General features: G+C 44.6%; 2 protein-coding genes across 3 annotated transcripts in view; one reads left to right on the top strand and one right to left on the bottom strand.

Annotated features, from left to right (window-relative positions):
- Nucleotides 1–374, bottom strand: part of Slbp (Stem-loop binding protein) — a 69,892-nt gene extending 69,518 nt beyond the window's left edge. Inside the window, exon 1 of the mRNA XM_077645476.1 lies at nucleotides 105–374. Within this exon, the coding sequence (XP_077501602.1) occupies nucleotides 105–145 (41 nt within the window). The 5' untranslated portion in view covers nucleotides 146–374. The remainder of the gene's footprint in view (nucleotides 1–104) is intronic.
- Nucleotides 375–6,555: 6,181 nt separating this feature from the next.
- Nucleotides 6,556–20,063, top strand: part of LOC144112662 (M-phase inducer phosphatase 1-B-like) — a 179,030-nt gene continuing 165,522 nt past the window's right edge. The window contains exons 1-3 of one of the 2 annotated variants that reach the window (XM_077645472.1): nucleotides 6,556–6,787; nucleotides 19,221–19,333; nucleotides 19,577–19,659. In XM_077645472.1, coding sequence (XP_077501598.1) covers nucleotides 19,233–19,333; nucleotides 19,577–19,659 — 184 coding nt within the window. In that variant the 5' untranslated portion in view covers nucleotides 6,556–6,787; nucleotides 19,221–19,232. The remainder of the gene's footprint in view (nucleotides 6,788–19,220; nucleotides 19,334–19,576; nucleotides 19,660–20,063) is intronic. The other variant, XM_077645473.1, reaches the window with a different exon arrangement.

Here is a 20,063-nt window from a genome sequence, read left to right as displayed (position 1 = left end):
ACCCAGAACCTCCAAAAACAGGGTGGATCGTAAGTGAAACAGAGCAATGCCTCAACATATCACATGGAAAAAGGAGTATGTTTTATCAAAATTTCTTCTCTCACCTTTGGCCCTCCGGAGCCCGAGCACCGACGGAGGCGTCCATATTCAGCTCCAATATATATTTTTTACGCTTCTGTCTTGTGAAACTGACCTAAGTTGCACCAAATGGCTAATCAAGTAGGCGAACTTTTTAGTTACTCGCACTTTTGATCCAATCACCTTCAAGTCCTCTCTGTCCCACGTCTGCCCTAGAGAGCGGCAGTGGCGGCAATCAGCTAGATGCAAGATACAATGACCTGTTCTCGCGCCAGAAATTCGCGCCAAAATGCACGCTCACCGAAGAAAACGGAAGTGACTGCACTGCCCTCTGCTGCTGACTAAAGAAACGAGTGAGACAACCACACAGCCAGTCAATCAACCACCTGACATAGTAAATAAATTTATTTTAATTTATTAAGTTGCAGTTCTATTTACATAAAATACTTGTTTTTTGTAAAAAAAAGGAAAAGCTAAAATGGCTAAATCAAGTCAATGAAACGGGCGGACTGGAAGTGGAAGCATTTCTGGCATTACGCTTTGCTTGTTTCATATTTCCTCCGCGACCAGCAGGAAAGAAAGAAATGCCGGCGTCAACCCATTTCGACCAGAGTGTTATTGCGATTACGCTTTTAGATAGCGGCCATAGAGTTCCTTACTAAAGCTGGCGCCGCGCCAACGTTTTTAGATGAGGACAGTTGGAAAACTTGCTCCTGGGAATCGGCCGCACTTCCGTTGCCGCTTTAATCTTAAACAGACGCGAGCGCCATCTCTAGGGTTTTAACAGTACCACGCTAGTTTTCTTGGTTTTCTCTTCGCCACCGCTACGCCCATTGGCTGCGCTTGGTCACGTGGACTGTTTGCAGCATAACCGGTCTACGCTGGCTCGCGCCTCGCATCTTCTCCGCCGGGCAAGCCGCGCTCGTCTACTTATTGGAAATCGTCGGGACCAGTATCCCCTTCCCCCTCCTTCATAGGAACAACCACCACCACATATTGGAAAGTTCGCGTGCGCTCTACGCCTGCGGTACCAGAGGCTAGGATGCTCGGGGTTGAGTTTTTGGCTGTAGACAAGCGTTGGCTGCCCCACACACAAGGATACTACAACTGCAGAGCTTCTGCATTCTTACATAGTACTACGCAGCCACCTTGCTACTAAAGATGCTTGCAAGAAGCTCAGCGTTTCCGAAGTGGTTGCTGTTTCGTGCCTGTTTACAGCAGGATGGATTAATAATTAAACTGAGGACTTCTCTGCGCTAGGGGATAACTGGGATCTTATTTCTGTTGCAACAGGGCAGAAAACTGAGCTAGTTGGTATACGTTCATGATGATAAATCCAGGCGCTCACAAACAACGTACCACACAGAGGGGACGCAAGCGCTGTGTCCCGCTGTGTCCCCTCTGTGTGGTTGTTTGTGAGCGTCTCGATTTATCATCATGATTTTATTTCTGTCTCGGCTACAAGGTATGATCAGAAGGAATACAGATGTGGGTCTCCTGCGCAGAAGCTCGCGAGGCGACGCTTGCAACGTGAGACGTCGTCTGTTCCGTGTTTACATGAGAGTGAGGAGGAAGGCGGCGGCCGACGGCTCGTTCGTCTGGCGCGTTGTTCAGACCCGACTCGTGGATGGATGGATGGATGGATGGATGGATAACGCTGAACCCTTTAAATCGGGCGGTGAATCAAGTCACCTAGCCATGGCTCGTGAAATTTTACTGTCATCTTGATTTTAGCCACGTACCAATCAGATATAACCGTCGCTTGGCTACTTCTACCCGCTTAATATGGATGGATGGATACGGCTGAACCCTTTAAATCGGGCGATGGCTCAAGCCACCTAGCCATATGACTTATGAAATTTTACTCTTCTCTTGATTTTAGCCACCAATCAGATAGCCTTCGCTTGGTTACTTCTACCCGCGCTTAAACTCTACTTTTTCTTCACTGTCCTTAAACCCCAATGCCTTGGATAAATCAGCCCCGCTGCTTTCCGCTGTAGGGTGTAGCCCTTTACAGAAAAGTATCAAGTGTTCAGCCGTTTCCTCCTCCTCTCCGCACGCAACGCACAACGTGTCTATTCATGGTACCTGGCTCTATATGTCTTAGTCCGCAAAACTCCGGTCCTGGCCTCAAACAACAAAGAGCTTCCCGGGCTACAATTATCATAGATATTTTCTTTGGCAATTTCCTGCTTAAAAATCCTGTATGTTCCCAGTGCTGATTTGGTCAGCATCCCTGTTTTCCACAGAGCTCTCTCTGTTTCTTTAACCTTTTTCTTAACCGATAATTGCTTATTTGCCCTCCGAAACGAAACGCGGCCAACGCCGTCGGGTTCGAACCCGGGTACTCCGTATCAGTAGCCAAGCGCCCTAACCATTGAGCCGCTGCGGCGGGTCGCCAATGGGCGCGTGTGGCTAGTTTATTGATGAACAAAGCAAGGGAAGGCGTTAGGGGAGGTTTGGTTGGCTTGGTTTTTAATCCCGTGTGGCGGTCATTAGTCCATGACTTCTGGCGACCTTCTCCGCACATTCCACCAACCTGTGAGGCCGGCTCTGAGCTAGGGACCGCGATCTCCCAACCTTCTAGGTCTGTGAGGTTCCAGCGAGATGGTGATTGGAACAAGGCAAGAGCGGGGACTAGTTGGTGTTTCAAACTTAGGAAATCGCTCTAAGTGGTACAGAAAGGTACGCAAACACAGACAGACGAAGGGTGTACTTTCAACTGATTTTTCAAATAGCGTGGTGCTTTTATACAGAACAGGATATGGCATGAAAGAGTGAATAAAGAAATCAACAATTTTCTTCCGAAAAACTACCTTCGACAATTCCTATCTATAATCTGGCCTGTGACCTCAACCATTCTATCTCGCTTTTTACAGAACAGGATGGCATGAAAGAGTGGGGGAAGAAAGGAACAATTTGCATTCGATACTACCTTCGACTTGCTATCTATAACCTGGCCTGCGACCTCAGCCATTTCATCTCGCTACATAGTGAGATATAATGGTTGAGGTCTCTAGGTTTCACAGGTGAACGAGGTTGCACGTTGCGAGCGCCTCTTCGATCGTGGCGTGCGCCTCATTCATCGCCCCACGGGTACTTTTGACGATCGCCGAGAAGCAGCGCCCGCAGCCTTGACAAAATAAAGCTTTATGACGAAGAGAAATATATATATATAGAGAGAGAGACTTTATTTACATGGACATCAGGGGCTCTGCCAGAGAGAGTGTCTCCCCCTTGCCGGCCCTCCTGAGCCGTGACCGCAGAGAAGGTCTGGAGTAAGCCTCCTCCGCCAGGCGAAGGGCGATCTTTTGTACATCCGCAGTCAGGCAGGCGGCGGATGTAGGACTCCTAGGCAGCTTGATCAAGGGGATCAGTCTGTTTATCTCCCGGAGATTCAGTGCATTGCCCGATTGATGATGGCCTAATTTCCAATCAGGCGGCCAGTCTACTGAGGAAGCACCCGCTAAACCGGGAGGTTTCAGTCATCTTGGTTCCAACTCATTAGGGTATACCAGGCAATTGATGAGGCTGCCCATCGCCTCGCTCGAGATATATACACCCGAGCGGCCGCAGAGACCCCGGCACCCGGAGACAAAGATCCCCTCACCACCTACAAGGAGCTCTCTGAGATTTCCAGACTAGGCCGAAGGATTTATCCACCACCGCGGATATATAGATCCCTAACACCCTCAGAATGTAAGACCTCGAGAAAAATTTAGGCCAATCGCTTCTTCCCTTATATTATTCTTCATAATGAGCTTACAGGCGATCCAGGGGCTTGCAATATCTCTGCAACCTATACCTCTGAGTCAAAATCATTTAAGCTTTAGGACGAAAAGTGCGACTGTCGGCATCCTTTGATCTTGGCGCTGATGACCAGGCATGGAAAACTATGAGAAAACCAAAGTGGTACTGACACAACCCTAGAGCAAGTTTTCCCAATTGTCCTTATCTAAAAATCATGGGTGTTAAAGGAGTATAGACAACTAATTTTGGTAGCATGTTTTCTTCTCTATAATGATGCTGAAGGCACTACTACGCATGAATAACCATGTGATAATCGCCTAAGACCAATAATTTTACGTTTTTCAGTCATGCTGTTTTGGTTTCGGTTTCAACAGCCGAACGATGGTTGTGACGTGAGAGTGAGCTTTTATGTCACATGAGGTATTGAAGAACGTCGATACAATCACTGCTTCATCGTTGTAATTCAAAGCAGCCTTTCTCAAGAGCTGGAATGACAACAAATGTGAAAGCAGCGCTTATATGGCAGTTTTTTTAATGCCTCACGTGACCTGTAAGCACACGTTGGCGTCACCGTCCTCATTCGACTGTTGAAACCGAAACAGCACGTGAAAGAAATGCAATTATAAATTATTTCGCGTCCGTAGGAGAACACCAGGTGGTAATCCTTGTATAATAATGCCTTACGCATCATTACAAACAAGAACACATGCACCCAAAAAAGTTAGGTGCTCGCTCAGTGGTTGGAGCGCTTGGCTACTGAGCCCGAGTTCGAACCATGTTATGTGCGATGTCATGCACATAATTAAAAGTCCTCAGGTGGTCGAAATTATTCCGGAACCCTCCACTACGGCACCTCTTTCTTCCTTCCTTTTTTCTCTCCCTCCTTAATCCCTTCCCTTACAGCGGTGTCCACTGATATGTGAGACAGTAATATAGATTGAAAACTAAACATATCTTGACAGATATTTGCCTGTCTGGTTGGGTTTGAAGACTTATAATAAACTGCACATCTCCAACCAAAACCTCTAAGTTTAACCCACCGTTTCGAACTGGGGGCAGGTTTCCATTTGTGCGTTTGATGTTGTTTGTGGTAAATTACCACAAAAGGCTCCTTCTGGAATCCTGGCACATCCAAGCCACCCCGAACAACATCAACCGCACAAAAGGAAACCTGCCCCCAGTATATGCCCAGGGACTTCGCTCTTCAACTCAATTAACGAAAAAAAGTCGCCATTGACCGCCTCCCTACAGTGCGACAACGTGACTACAGCCTTAACCCCCCCCCCCCCCCCCCCCCTCCCCCACGCCTTTCGCATCACAGCTTTCGTTCCTTGACCGCTGATGAAGGAGCCCAGTCGGCTTCGAAACGTAGAGTTAAAATTATAGGTTTTGGTTGGAGATGTGCAGTTTATTATAAGACAGTAATAATACGTACGCCACTTCCTTTCCTCATTTGCAGAAATCTGTAAGTCGGCTTCATCGCAAGGCGCTAGTTTTCCAACCAAAAGTTCTCTTTCCCAGACGATATGCACTCTCGAATTCTTTGTGGAAACGAAAAGGGTAAAATTGCCCCTTCTGAGTAAACTCAGGAATGTCGCCAGTTTATTCAAGATGGCCCCGAGAGAGCCGTCAAAACTTTAAGATGGCCCCGATCGAGAGAGACGCGTCAAAGAAGTACAATGATACAGTATAGAAAAGAGGATCGCAGTCAGCCCCCCGCACCCCAAGCCAGAAGGACAAGGAAAACCCACTCCCCATACACACACTGACAAAGGACGGTCTCGCTCCTTTTCCTGCCTAGGCTGCTGCAGGCAGAGCGCGACGATGCGACCATCCGGAGTTTTAATTCGCTCGCAGAATGTGACCCGCCGCGGTGGCTTGAGTGGTTGAAGCACTCGGCTACTGATCCGGAGTTCCCAGGTTCGAACCCGACCCCCAAAACCAATTTAACTTTGAAGAATTTATGTTTGTCGTGTCCGAAACCTTTTGGTTGGAAAACAAACCTTGCAGAGAAGACGACTTACAGGCTTCCGCAAATGGTCAATTTTCGATCAGTTTTCGAAAAACGTTTACTTAACTGGTGGTAATTCCAATTACATTTGTTGCAACGTTTGTCACAGTTTTAGTTTAGCTGCGAGAATGGGCGCAGAAATGAAAGTTGTCGGTTGTCAAGTCAAACACGAAATCTCGAAGGTGCCTGTTGAGAGAGATAGAGACACTCTTTAATGAAAAAAAAAAAACAGAATTTAGCCGCCGTTTGAAAATCGCTGGCATGCTACTCTGCATGAGGAAGGGGATTTGGGAGATAAAAGAGAAAAGGAGAGCGGTGCGAAAAAGGTAAAATAATAGAAATAAAAAGGAGAGAAGATAAAATGCAGCAGTTTGCGTGGTTGCGTGGTCGGAATTGCCAACCACAGGCAACCGTTTTAACTGTTCCGCGATCAAATCCCACTCATCAAATTACTATCCCGCTCGTATCAATCGCAAAACTTAACCGTCACATGAAACCATGGCATGGAACTATCTAGTTCACTATACATAAAACATACGCAACAAACCATTTTTTGGCGCAAAAAAATTGTAAAACTAGCAAATTATGCGCCCTCTAGGTTTTTAGTATAAAATATTTTTGCTAAATTTGTTGCGCAGTTTTTTGCAAAACAGTTTATATTTTAGCGTACAGATGACGCAACTAATTATAAGTTGTCAAAATTTCGGCCTATTTGTATGCCGTTTTTCTAATGCTAGCGTGTGGCGAGTTTAAACTGGTGGTGTTGCTAGTCTGGGTCAAGGCGCCCTTTACAGCGCCGCTCGTTGTTCTCCGCTGGCCGCGGCCAGTTTGAGTGGTCCAACGAGCCGGGGACGGTATGTGCTCGAATGTACAGCAGTTGTAATACTTTTGACGAGCGGAGAACTGGGCTTACATCTTCTCGCCGGTTGTCACTGCATCAAGGCAAGGGTAAGCTGTACGCACGGGACGTCCAGCTCATTTTCCATGTGCGCTGCACGTTGACCTATGCACGTTATCCAGTTTTCGAGTTATAGCTTTCGTGCGCCTTTGTTAACGCGTGCGAGCGTTTGAATAACAACCTTGTTAACTATTCGCGTTTTCTCTTAATTTAATATTAGTCTAAATGTCGCGTAACGGCTCCACCCTTTGAAACGGGCCTCACGGGAAGTCGCGGGAAAAGCGTGGTCCATTTCGAGTTGTTGGTTTGAACCGATTCACTTCTTTATTAGTTCACGAACGAGGAGGGGGTGCAGGTAATGCCGAGCTGACCTAAACAAAGCAAGGCTAGTTTGTTCTATTTGTTCATGTTATTTTCACTGCTCAGCAGCTTGCTTGTATTCAATTTATGGTCAGTAGTGCAAAAACGCTTTTGTCGTATGCGTTTGTGTCAAAGAATGATGAATGATACTTTGGTGCTGTCTGCTCAAAAAAATAAATAAAGTGCGTAAAAATGCACCCTGAATATAGAGGGGAATGCAACCAACACACGATATATATCGAGAACGAAAATAAACTTTGTCGCGACCAGTTCCACATGTAAATGCTAGCGCTTTTTCAAACTTAGCATGTTTCCTCTTTTCAGGCAGTCAGCACTATTCTGTAATTCTTGCGAAAATGCATTGAAAATGCTAATATATTGGTTTCCGCAAAAGATAAAGGGGCCCTATTTTAGCGAGCTGCTTGTTTCCGAGCACCAAAATGTAGCTGTTGTACACGCTTGTGAATGACGAAAATGCTGCGCTCGTTTGCAGCCCAGGTAATTTGATTGTGTTGTTGCAAGTTGCAAGGGTATATAAGTCTCAGTTTGAGAAGTGAACCAAATACAAATGGAACATTTTGACTAGTAGGGTCTGTTTTGTATTATAAAATATGGAGTGAAATTTAAAGATCTGCTAATGCTCTGTCTGTGAGGTGCAGCAGTCATTGGGAAACAGCCGTTTTTAAGAAAAAAAAAATTGCCCTGATCTGTGCTTTTAGAATTTATTTTTTCTCAGTGGCTGTCCCTCCTGAAATCAACAGGTCAGACAAATTAGAAGTGACTTACTGGAGGGATAAACTTCAGGTCTTGTAGTTCTACCTTGCAGACAGATTTCCTTGGCACTGGTAGCCTTCTGCCAGGCATCATCTGTTGAATGATTTTGTACATACTGCAGACCACAGCAGGGTTTAATTTCGTAGTTAGCCAAATGAAAGTTTTGTGTTGTGGAAGTTTGAAAGGTTCTTGTTTCCGCAACAAACTATGGAATCGAGAGCCAAACTTTCACTGCATAAGCTGTTGCTAGTGGCAGCAGTGTTAGTTATTAGCCGTAGTAGTAGCAGGGAACACTTAGCAACAGCGAATCAAGCACTTCTGACTCTGCCAGCATGAGGCAGAGTAAGACTGTGTGCCTGCATCCTTCTTGAGTGGCCTGGTCTAATGCTTAATATGTGTATTGTGCCTTGCTGTTTTATTTTGTTGATGTTCTTGTGTTCTGTGACACTCAGTGCAGTGTTCACACTGGCAGCTGCATGCCATCTTTTACAAAAGCTCTCTGGACATGTGCCTGTTGCAGGGCTTGGGTAACAAATCTGTTGGCAAAGCAGTTATTTTGCCTGCATGAGCTTGGAAAGAGTAATGTGATCCCTCCTCGGCATCTAATTCAAGAATTAGTGACACGAATTGCTTTGCTGTAATGTCCCATACTGGGCGTACCTCTGAATGCAGACAGGCCACTATTGGAACCTGAACGCTGCGGTATTAATTACTAGTACCCTGCCTAACATATCAAGCCTAGCTGTGCTGAAAGAATTATGGGGAGTTAAATAGGATGCCGTAAGGCTTTGGTATGTTTGGATTACCAATGTGATACAAACATGTCCTCTGCTATACAAGACTGCTTAACAGGAATGAACACAGTGCAGGGTTTTAATCTGTGCAAAAAGAATGAGAAACATGCCAAAATTCTTCATCAGGAATGAAAGTGTAGCAGTCGTAGTAATAAAGATACAAATTGAAGGTATTACAAGTCTATGCACCAACATCACATCACAAATATGAAGTCAAAAGGTTCTCTGAAGATGTGATGATGATGAACAGTTTTAACATCCAGTTCCTTATTTTATTCAGTGAATTTAGAGCTAAAATAAGCCGAAGTAGACAGGTGGAAAGGTAGTTGGAAGCTGTGGTGTAGGCTCCAGGGATAGTGGAGCTGTGGCAGAATTTTCAAAGGGTACTAGTTCAGGATTTATGAATACCTAGGATTTATAAAGCCTAAACAAAGAGAATACAAATGAAATGCCCGGCATCATACAAGATGCGGGCGTAATAAGTATAAAGTGAACCTCTTTCATAATTTCTTAGGTTGGCTTTCCCAGAGTGCAGTTTGCCCTAAATATGGCATTAGTGGCCTTCAGTGAGACAAGGATAATGCTGAAGGAAATTGCCTTACAAGTGCATGTGTTGTCATGAGAACCACATTGATATATTCTGCGTCATAAAACGATATTTAAGCCGCCGCGGTGGCTCAGTGGTTATGGCTCTCGGCTTCTGACCCGAAGGATGTGGGTTCGATACCGACTGCGGCGGTTGAATTTCAATTGAAGCGAAATTTTAGAGGCCCGTGTACTGTGTGAAGTCAGTGCAAGAACCCCGAAATTTCCGGAGCCCTTCACTACGACGACCCTCATAGCCTGAGTCGCTTTGGGACATTAAACCCCCATAAAACATGATATTTCTCTATATGCTGCTTTAAATATTTTATGTTCTGTCATTAGACAGCCACACAGTGTTGAGGCGAAGCCAGCTGAACATTTATGAGAGGAATCCATTGTATGGTCAAAGAGCAACCTATATTTGAAAAGGGAATGGCGTAAAGTTTTGGTTTTTGGTTTATGGTGGTATAATGTCGCAGAGCGACTCAGGCTATGAGCGACGCTGAGTGAAGGGCTCCAGAAATTTTGACCACTTGGGGTTCTTTAACTTGCACTGACATTGCACAATAACACGGCCTTCTAGAATTTCGCCGCCATCGAAATTCGACCGCCACGGCCAGGATCGAACCCATGTCTTTCGGGTCAACAGCCGAGTGCCATAACCAATGAGCTACCGCGGTGGCGGAATGACATAAAATTGTTGTGAAGTTGTCAACCCTGTTTACAGAACACCTCGTGAACCCAACTACCTGAAGCGTGGAAGAATGTTTTAATAATAGAAATCCATAACAAGTGTAATGTCAGACTTGAAAGATCTCATTAGATTCCTGCCTGTTATTTACAAGATATTTACTGAGGTAATTGCTAATATATTTTACATTAGGCTGTCTTCTTATACCTTTAGTCACATTATGAAGAAATATGCAGTACTTAAAAAGTCTCGATATATGGCCTTCATACATTAGAAAACAGCATTTTATTTGATAGAAACGTCAGCAGACATGAAGAAATTTCACAGTCGGGACATTGTTGTGGACACCATTATAATTATGCTAATAAATATCTGCTGGGACTGCGCCGGGACCAAAGCATCTGCTGGGACCAAAGCACTCCATGGGAAAAATGAAATAACAGTTAGAAAGGGTGTCTGGTAGGGAGATTATTATTCACTGGATGTCTGCAAGAAGTATTCAAAGAATCAAATTGGGAAGAGTTATGTGTAAGGGTTTATTAGAAATACGTCAGCAATTTCCAGTTTACTGACTATGTTGTCCTCATAAGCAATGCAAGGGATGAAATACGGGGAATTATTGGTGGGCATTCAAGATGCAACGGTAGGCCTAGATATGGAGATGAATGAAACTGAGGTCATTTTGGACAGTTAAAAAAAAATCTGTTTGCAATTGGTAATAAGGCACTGGAAGCAGTTGGACTATACTTTTATTGAGACCAAGAAATCGCGACTAACCCCAAAAACCAAAACAGTATCCAGATCATCATGGAGAAATTAGTGGGTATATAAGAAATGGGTGAAGTTTATTTGGCTCCCACTTCCAAATTATGAAAAGCGACTTACTCATAACAAAGACTAAAATAAAAATATGAATAAATACGGACACATGATGCACAGAACTGACTGCCAATGGTCTATTGGAGTGGGTACTAAAAGAGGGAAAAGGTGATTCATGGGGGCTGAGAGTTAGGTGGGGTGATGAGCTGAAGCAGTTTCTGAAATGATGTGGCTGTAGCTGGCAAAAAGCAAAAAATAATTGCAAATCACTGGAAGCAGTTCTCCTGCTGTAGGCTCAATTTGGCTTATGACGATGGTGCATAATGTACCACAGGAAGTTTACATGGCGTCTAGTGACCTAGAAAACATGGAATTGTCAGGGGAATTATGCGCACCTGAGAAGTCTGAGGAGGGAAAGGGCAGACTGAAATTGACATGATGGTTTGCAGGGATTTGCAACGGTACAGTGAGTGCCCAGAATGTGGTTCATGCAGATTTGCATGACATCGTTTTGCTCCGCATGCGTACAAGGCGTGACATCATGTTTGCCGAGCTTAATTTTATCTTTTTTTTTGTTTTCCATGAGGCAAGCGCGGTATATGCTAGTTTGTTCTGTGCTGGTTGCTGCACTCCTCACTGAGTTCTGGAGTCAAAACACATGAATGGCTCGCAGGCATGAAGAAACGGACACTGCATCTTTGTCTTGTGTACCATTTATGCGGTTTTGTTTCAAAAAGTTATTCGCCAACTTGCTCACCACCCATTTCCTCATTAAGTTCGGGCTGGTGCTGTTCAAGAACCAGTAGTGGGAAGATTTAATTTTAGATTTTGCATTCTTACTGCAAACATCAAATGTTTAGGAGAAAAAAGTCTGCTACCCTTATTAAAAGGGCATTGAGGACAGCTCTGTATAGTCAGATACAGCTCAAGAAAGAAGCAGCAAACACCTCTTAACTCTTTCGTTACCACGAGCAAAATGACTGTTTTTGATAGGTTTCAAACATAATTTTTTCCTGAAGAATATGTGAGGTTTAAAAAAGATGCAAAATGCATGAAAGTGATAGCAATGGAATGTGCGTTCTGAAGACATTTGTTTGAACACAAATCATCTCATCATCAGCCTGACTACACCCACTGCAAGGCAAAGGCCTGTCTCATGCCTCTCCAATTAACCCTGTCCTTTGCCAGCTGCGCCCGCCCTATGCCTGCAAACTTCTTAATCTCATCCACCCACCTAACCTTCTGCCGCCCCCTGCTACGCTTGCTTTCTCTTGGAATCCACTCCGTTACCCTTAAGGACCAGCGGTTATCTTGCCTTCGCATTACATGCCCTGCCCAAGCCCATTTCTTCCTCTTGATTTCGACTAGGATGTCTTTAACTCGTGTTTATACCCTCACCCACTCTGCCCGCTTCCGGTCTTTTAACGTTACACCTATCATTTTTCTTTCCATGGCTCACTGCGTTGTCCCTAACCTAAGCTGAATCCTTTTCATTAGCCTCCATGTTTCTGCCCCTTTTTTTCTTGAGGGAGATTGGTAAACTGCTATTCATGATCTGAGAGAACCTGCCATATACACTCCATCCCATTCTTATCCTTCTAGTTATTTCCCTCTCATGATCCAGATCAGCTGTCACTACCTGCCTTAAGTAGACTTTTTCCTTTACCACTTCCATCACCTCACATCCAGTTGTGAACTGCTGTTCCCTTGCTGGACTTTTGAACGTTACTTTGGTTTTCTGCATGTTAATTTTTAGACCCACTGTTCTGCTCTGTCTAACTCATTGGTCATGATTTTCAGTTCACCTCCCGAGCAGAAGGTTAGGTGGGTGGATGAGATTAAGAAGTTTGCAGGCATAGGGTGGGCGCAGCTGGCAATGTCATCAACAAATCGCAGATTATTTAGTTATTCTCCATTAACGTTTATCCCCAACTGTTCCCAATTCAGGCCTCGGGAATACCTCCTGTAAACAGGCAGTGAATAGCATGGGTAAGATAGTGCCTCCTTGCCTGACTCCCTTCCTTAGTGGAATTTTATTGCTGACTTCATGGAAGACTATGGTATCTGTGCAGTTGCTATATACCGGGTGTCCCAGCTAAATTAAGCCAAGGGTTAAAAAATAAATTAGAGACAGGCGAGAGAAATTAGTTGCATATTGGTGACACCACAGGCAGTTTTTGTTTCACAATTATTTAATAGTTTAAGTTTAATTACCTAAATAAAAAATATTCATTTTAGACAAATTGCATTTGAAGAGTTGTAGAGCGCCTTCAGAAACCCTCATTCCATTATTTACAATAAGAAAACCCTCACGCATGTCTTTCTTTTTTCGAGCTTCAAAGAGAGCCCACGAAATACAAAAATGAACCATGTGACTAACAGATTCGCGCACCACGATCGTGCTGCTCTCAAGCGTGGTTTGGGCAAACAAAATCACCTGCCCTTGACTCGACGGCCCACCAGCAGCGGCAGGCTGATATGATGGCGGCAGCCACTTGCACCGTCATGTGTGCCAACTGGCTGACGCAGACGTGAAACCACCGCCAACATATCGGCCTGCCGCTGGTTTCGGGGCTGTCGAGTCAAGGCTGCAGGTGATTTCGTTTGCTCAAACCACGCTTGAAAGCAGCATGATTTGTTAGTTGGATTATTTCTGTATTTCGCGGGCTTTTTTTGGAGCTGGAAAAAAAAACACGTCAGGGTTTCCTTATCGTAAATGATGGAGTGGGGGTTTCTGAAGGTGCTCGACAACTCTTCAAATGCAATTTATATAATTAAACTTAATGAAACTGTTAATTAATATTGAAACAAAAAATTGCCTGTGGTGCGCAAGGTGGCTGTCGTCAATAAGCAACTGGTTCACTCGCCTGTCTCTAATCATTTTTTTTAACCCTTGGCTTAAGTTAGCTGGGACACCCGGTATATCTTCCAGTGTTTTGACATAATGTACCTCTACACCCTGAATCCGCAGTGCCTGTATGACTGTTGTGGTTTTCACTGAGTCGAATGCTTTTTCGTAATTAATGAAGGTCATATATAGGGGTTGGTTGTATTCTGCGCATTTCTCCATCTCCTGATTGATAGTGTGAATATAATCTATTGTGGAATATCCTTTACAAAAGCCTGCCTGACCATTTGGTTGATTACACTCAAGATTACCCTGACTCAATTAGTGATTACTTTAGTAAATACCTTGTAGGCAACAGGCAGTAAGCTGATCGGTCTGTAATTTTTCAATTCTTTGGCGTCTTCTTTCTCATGAATGAAGATAATGTTTGTGATCTTCCAAGCTTCTGGTACAGTTGAAGTCATAAGGCCTTGCGTATACAGGGTGGGTAGTTTTTCTATTACCATCTCCCCTCCATCCTTCAACAGATCTGTTACCTGATCCTCACCAGCTGCTTTTCCCCTTTACATTGTTCCTATGGCTTTCTTTACTTCCTCTTTCATTACTGGCGGGATGACGCATTGCTGTGCACTACTGTCTCTCTCATTAACACTCTGATTACATTGGCTGCTGTATAGATTTGTGTAGAACTCTTCGGCTACTTTAACTATCTTATCCATATTGCTAATGACATTGCCCTCCTTGTCTCTTAACGTGCACATCTGGTTTTTACTTATGCCTAGTTTCCTCTTCTCCGCTTTTAGGCTAGCTCTGTTCTTTGGAGCATGCTCGATTCTTTCCTTTTTAAAATTCCTTATGTCGGCTACCTTGCGCTTAATTATTAACTTTGATAGTGCTGCTAGTTCTATTCTGTCTGTAGGGTTAGACGCTTCCATGCTTTGGCGTTTCTTATTGAGATCTTTCGTCTTCTGAGATAGCTTGCCGGTAACCTGTTGAACCGTCCTACCGCCTACTTCTACTGCGAACTCCGTAATGATAGCTGTCAGATTATCTTCCATTGTATGAACATTAAGATCGTCTTCCTTAGTTAAAGCTGAATATCTGTTCTGCAGCGATATATTGAATTCCTCTATTTTTCCTCTTGCCGCTAACTCGATAATGGACTTCCTCTTCACTAGCTTCTTCCGTTCCTTCTTCAAGTCTAAGCTAATTCGAGACCTTACCATTCTGTGGTAGTTACAGCGCACATTTCCGAGGACGTCCACATTCTGAACGATGCCAGGTTGAGCGCATAGTGTGAAGTGAATTTCATTTTTAGTCTCACCATTGGGGCTCTTTCATGTTCACTTCCTGTTCTCTCGTTTGCGGAAGAAGGTAGTTATGACTTTATCACCGTTTTGAAGCTGCTTACAGCGATTGCAGAGGCCACAGAAAAAAAAAAAAACAGTGACAAACGTCAGGTTGGTTTCCGTGCAAAGCACCGTAGCTATCAACGGTGGCATCTCGAATGCCAGCAAGGGTGACTTCCTTGCATTACAGCACTTTCACATAAAAAGTTGGACGTTGGGAAGAAAGCTATCACCATTTTCACCACCTCCGCTCTATCACAGTCGACGTGAGCATAGGGTGGCTGCTGGAAAGCTACAACATCCGACCTCGTCACTGGTTCCTGGGCAGTATCGATGGGTGCTACAGGCGTAAACAGGTGCTGATTGCCTGGCTATAAGCTGTTCTCACACTGCTTCTATTCTGTGGTGCTGCTGGCAAATGCGAGATAAAGCCAGACTATGGCGGGGAAGCTTGCCGCTCCACCACTAGTCGCCCATGTTGTGAGATAAAGCCTGTCGCCTGCCATTCGAACAGGCACAGCTTAGTGCTGGGCTGTTCAATATAATCATTTTATGGAAAACCGTATTCGCTATATTACATAAGAAAAGCTTGTGTATGTTGAAAAAATTTAGGGAGAGTTCGATACAGTCAATAACTTGTAATATCAGCTAGTTATAGCCAGGTTTGATGGTAAATTGCTTGAAAATGCTCTACAATGCTTTGGCTTCATAAAAAACTATTTCAGGAGATGTTTTGGATGATTTAGGAGCAGTTGGAGCCCATCCACAGCTTTCAAGAACAGTTTTGTGCTATTGCGAAGCGTCAGTTCGCGGTCAGTAGCCCGATTTCTACTGGATATGAAGTCGATTCTGCCCATACCCATATGGTGACGAGACATTACGGAAGCCAGAAATATCATTCATGACATCAGTGCGATGTGTAAACCAGTTTCAGGAACGAAAAAACAGTCAAGTGGAAAATGAACCTTACAGTCAGACAGGTGCCCATGTTTCGTGCTGAAGTTGCGCAATTTCTTCGTCAGCATCAAAGTCCGATGACGCAATATCATCATCAGAGTAACTGTTGCTTGGTGCATTGAAAAAAATCTGCCGCAGATGCACCAGAATTGTGTGAAGAGAGATGTTTCCGAGCTTTTGCCGTTCTTGCAGCATATGGCGTTCTGTGAGCACTCTACGTTGAAACCTCAGCTTCAATCTACTCAAGAAACTAAAGTAGAGTATCTAAACAACCCGCTGAATCGTGCAACAACACCTCTACGGCCTCCCGGTAACACTGTAATCACGTTTTGAATCTGTTGATCCCCGGTGATCAGTGCGTAGTGGCATGGTAACGAAAGAGTTAAAGGAAGCCCTCCAGCCAATGGCATCTTCTTATTGTCATGACTTTGCAGTTAATCCCTTAGCATAGTGTGGCATGTGGATGCACCGGGTGCCCCTGTGAAATGAGAATAGCTATGGACTGGAGGGCTTTCTTTGTGGAATGTTTCCGACTTTGTTCTTGCGTTGTATCAGGCAGTAGTAAAAACTGATTCTAAGGGTGTTTCTGGCTGTGTTAATGTTTTTTTCTTGTAGCAAGACTCAGTTATTGCTGAGAGAACCAGGTTTAAAAATGGAAAACTTTTCCTCCGCTGAATTCAGACGTGTGACATCAGGTTTTAGTGCTTAAACTGTAGCTGCTATTGGTGACATACTCTGCAGATTAAACATTTAGATGCCTTTTAAGCTGGACGGGGTAGAAGGTAATACTAATTCTTTTGCCATTCTCACCCATGTTAAAGTTTGAGTGAAAACTATCACTGGCATCTTGACAGGATTTAAAAAGGAAAGTTTCTCAATAAAAATGGGATGTGACCACTTTCTTTGCTGCCTAATTTAGGTGCCATCTTATTGCAAGCATAGACATCAGTTATAGCAGGCTAGAAAATCAATACGAAATGGTGTGGTGAAATCTTTCCTCTGTTCTTTTTTTCTTTTTTTTTTTATGTGTCGTGATGTGACTGAAGTAATCGCATAGCTTGCTTTTTGTTGTCTCATGTTTGACTGTGGCAAAAGTATGGCTACAGCCACACTTTTTATGAGTATAGTTAGTAGGGGAAAATGCTAATAATGCCTGCTAGAAGTGAGCTTGCAGTGCACCTGTCTGTGGCTGCAGACATTATCACACCTGTCGTCTGCATCCTTGGCCTTCACTTACAGGATTCTGGGCGAAATGAACATACCCTTTAAAACTCAAGGCCTCCATGCAATCAGTGTTGCACCTTCTACGCCGAGTGTCCTCCCTTAACAAGGGTTTAGACGAAGCGGACAGCATTAAAGTAGTGCATGCATTTATGCTTAGCTGCATTCTATACGAAACCCCATATCTCAAATTGAACCTCACGGAAACAGAACGCGTGAACGCCATGATCCGCCTTGCGACTAAGGCAACCCTAAACCTACCTCGTAGTGCTAGCACAGCCAAACTCCTTGCACTAGGCATGCATAACACCATTCAGGAACTAGTTGACGCATACCTTCAGACACAGTACCGTAGACTTGCTGCGAGCACCACTAGCCGCCATATATTCTCCTCCCTTCCCATCAGCACACCCGCTAACCATTCAGTCCTTATAGCCATCCCTCGACACATCCATACACCTCTCATTGTGAAACGCCTTCCTCGAAACGTCCATCCCCAATATCGTATCCCTCGCCGCATAGCTTGCGCTAATGCCCTCCATAAGTATTGCGGGCAAGCCCACGATGGCGTTTGGGTAGACGCCGCATGTACAGCGCATGAAGTGGTAGCAGTTGCCTACAATCAAACCCTGCCCCACCCCCTAACTCACCGTCTTCCCTCGGGCTCTATGCCCAAGGAGGCAGAGGAGACCGCCATCGCCCTAGCCCTTGCACATTCGGACACCCAATACATGTTCAGCGATTCCAAAACGGCTCTGTCCAACTTTGCCAGGACCAGGATTCAGACCCTGCCTGGCAATTGTTGAACACCCCTACCCAAAATTTACTGCACAGGGTAGAGCTCCAGGGGGCGCCGGCTCACCCTGGGAACCCTGGAAACGAGGCTGCCGATAAATTGGCCCGAGGTTTGATTTGCCAGGCTCAGGACAGTCTCAATCCACGATTCTCGAGGGAGCAGGTGCACACCTTTGCGTGCGGAGCTCATGCAAATACCCCGTTTGGACCGTCGGACTTACCACCCCTCCCCAGCCCTCTCTTACGCACTCCCAATAGATCCTCTTCAGATGCCTCCAGATCCGCTCTCTGTCATCCCCTCAGCTGTTATCCCACGATTCTGGCACGTCCCCTGCATGCTCCCTATGTGGTGACCCCCACGCCACATTCTCTCACATCCTTTTCGGCTGCCCTGTTGACCCTCCGCCGCAGGGACAGCACACCATCTTGAGCTGGGAGGACTGGGAGGTCCTGCTCACGTCTGCAGACCCGATATCGCAGCTTGCTGCGGTGACTCGGGCTGCCGACGTCATTGTTCGATACTGTTCATGTCTAAATGGTACAGGATAAGGAAAGCTAAGCTAGCAAAAAAGGGTGTGATCCATTGCTTTGTTATTTTAACTTCTGTCTTTTTTCTTTCTGCAATGTTGGAGCATCATGCAGGATGTCATTTGGTTTAACCTGCTACGAGCTGTGATGTGTGATTTTAGTTGCCAGTGTATTAAAAACCTTTTACCACATATTCCTTATCCTGTACCATTTAGACATGAACAGTATCGAACAATGACGTCGGCAGCCCGAGTCACCGCAGCAAGCTGCGATATCGGGTCTGCAGACGTGAGCAGGACAAACCTGTTCAGTTAACAGGAAATTTTATGTGTTGAGACAACTTCTTAGATGGCTATGAAAACCTACTCTGATTCTGGGGGTCTGTTTAAAAGTCTGTTTAAGTAGTGGGCTGGGGAGGTTATGAAAACAGAACCCCCCCCCCCCCCCCCCTTGTCTCTGGGGTCTTTGAAAGCCACTGAAGGATGAAAGCAAGCAGTGTTTGACAACTTGAAATTGTGTCAAGGTGTGAAAATTGTTCCAGTACAGTCGGAAGGTGTCTTCCATAAATGAGGCTGAACAAACAGGGCTGCTTTATTTTGTGGTTGTGGTTTATGGCGTTTAATGTCCCAAAGCGATTCAGGTGATGAGGGACGATGCTTTATTTTGATTGGTCTTTTAAATATGAAGTTGGAGAAAAAAGTTCTCTGATCAAGTGTCAGGCAGAAAGTTTGTCATTTGTGGTCAACAAAGAATTTGGAACAGGCTCCAGGAACCATGAGTTCACCCTCCAAGATTGGCTCACCTATGTGGGATGGAGACTTAGAGCTGTCGCCAGTTGGTGGTCTTGCAAGGAACCTAACGGAGCTGTCATGGAGGCAAGTGATCTGGGGATGTCCAGTTTTCTGCACTCCTGTCAATGAATTTTGCATGATTTGTATCCATGGCTTGCAGCCAAGGTTGTAATTAAAAGCATGGTGTATTTTCTTAGTTGTAAAGGTGGCTCTACTCTTTGCTTGTAGAACTTTGCTGGGTAAAGAAATGGATTGAATAATTTTTAATGCCATGTGAAATGCTACTGGCCTCCTTTTCTTTCCATTAAACTTGTGTACCTCTTGCAGTCCAGCGACTCAAACACCTAAGTCAGGAGGCTTGACTGGTGAGGGTTCCAGCTTTGCCTTGCCACTGCCAAAATACCCACTTGGTAAGTTTAAGTTACATTTCTGGCAGATTGTTGCTACCTAGTGTGCATGTTTCTCTTACTGTCCTCTTCAGTCTGCTATTCTTCAACCTCATTGTTTCTGACCGTGTTGGTCACCCCAAAAATGTTGGCATTGATTTGTTCAGTACAATATTTATTTTATTTATTTATACGTACTGCAACCCCTATATGGGGCTTTTGCAGGTGTGTGGTAAAGAAATCAGTAAAATTAATGCACGAACAACTAACAATAAAAACGGAATTGACTTGAAATATGGCAGAGCACAGGAAATGAATATAAAATGCTAACATAGAATATATCAAAGTTGCAGTAACGTGAAAGAAATGGAAGTAGTACACTGTAAACACATCAAAACACATAAAATCATATGACATTAATTTCTATT

This window comes from Amblyomma americanum, chromosome 1 (assembly GCF_052857255.1).
Source record: "Amblyomma americanum isolate KBUSLIRL-KWMA chromosome 1, ASM5285725v1, whole genome shotgun sequence".
NCBI lineage: Eukaryota > Metazoa > Arthropoda > Arachnida > Ixodida > Ixodidae > Amblyomma > Amblyomma americanum.
The sequence above is the reverse complement of the archived record's forward strand: the minus strand, read 5'-3'. Positions and strand labels throughout refer to the sequence as shown.